The sequence below is a fragment of the Wasmannia auropunctata genome, unplaced genomic scaffold (genome assembly GCF_000956235.1).
Source record: "Wasmannia auropunctata unplaced genomic scaffold, wasmannia.A_1.0 LD324734.1, whole genome shotgun sequence".
In the NCBI taxonomy this organism is placed as follows: Eukaryota; Metazoa; Arthropoda; class Insecta; order Hymenoptera; family Formicidae; genus Wasmannia; species Wasmannia auropunctata.
In genome coordinates, this window is record NW_012038156.1 from 1 (window position 1) to 1137 (window position 1137).

Here is a 1137-nt window from a genome sequence, read left to right on the forward strand (position 1 = left end):
GCATCGCATATGAAACAGTCAATAATAAATTTACTGTTAATGCCTTTCCAGGTAAATCCATTCTCTATCAGACTCTCAGCTTCTTCGACGAAGTACTTTAAAAATTCTTCAGCACCTGGAGGCTTTTTATATCCGTGAAAGGCTCCAATGATGAATGGTTCTTTATTTTTTAAATTTCTGAAACTTCCCAGAATTGGCCATAATTGGTTCTTGGAACTTCCGATAAGCGGTAATCCGTCTATGTTGAACGATAAATGAATTTCTTTAGGTATACAAGTGGTGCCGCTTGTTTCAATAATGTGACGTAAGCCTTTTGCAATACCAAAATGTACATATCGTCCATGTGCCATTGGAATAGTTTCCGCCTTCCTGGGGGTTTGTAAGAGCGTTCGAGCGTCTGCAGAAAGAGATTTCATAGCATCTCGTTTGGTTTTCGGTTTGAAAACAGCTCCGGCTATCTTTCAGCGTACTCTGGAACAAATGTTTTCAGGTGGAGTTGTAGTGTACCTGGATGATATTCTTATCTGCGGCCGTGAACATTCCGAGCATGACGCTCGATTACATGCAGTTTTAACTCGGCTTGAAGAATGGGGTTTCCGTTTACGTTTGGAAAAATGCAAGTTCAATTCTACTTCTGTAAGATATCTCGGATTCCTCATTTCGTCAGATGGAATTCAATTCCGGTTCCTTCACGAATACATCCAATCCGTTCTATGCGAATTACGAGAAATGTCAAGGAACTACGTTCATTTTTAGACCTTATTAATTACTACGGAAAATTTGTAGAAAATCTTCATCGTTTAAAGGCACCATTCGAAGTTCTTTTGAAGAAAGATGCTTCTTTTACGTGGAATTCTAAACTGCAGAAAGCTTCCCATACAGAACAAAATATATAATAGATATCTACTGGATATCCACATATCTATACACTATCCACATCCATTATGGATAACTAGTAGATATCTAATAATTATCTACACATCCATGTTTACTAAACAGCTACCAAAGATATCTATTAGATATTTATTTGTTACTACATATCTATGTTAACAAAATATTTACCGAAGATACCGGAATAAACATATACGTATGTTAATCAATAATTTACACACTGAATAATTATTTAAATAATATTAA

The 1137-nt window shown here is 35.8% G+C and overlaps 1 protein-coding gene across 1 annotated transcript; it reads right to left on the reverse strand.

Moving 5' to 3' along the window:
* Positions 1–34: 34 nt before the first annotated feature.
* LOC105460303 lies at positions 35–659 on the reverse strand (the record flags this gene model as incomplete). The annotated part of the gene is made up of 2 exons (XM_011706745.1): positions 605–659; positions 35–397 (listed from the first exon to the last, which is right to left on the reverse strand). Coding segments are annotated over exons 1-2 (418 nt in total), but the record flags the coding sequence as incomplete, so codon positions are not given.
* Positions 660–1137: the final 478 nt, after the last annotated feature.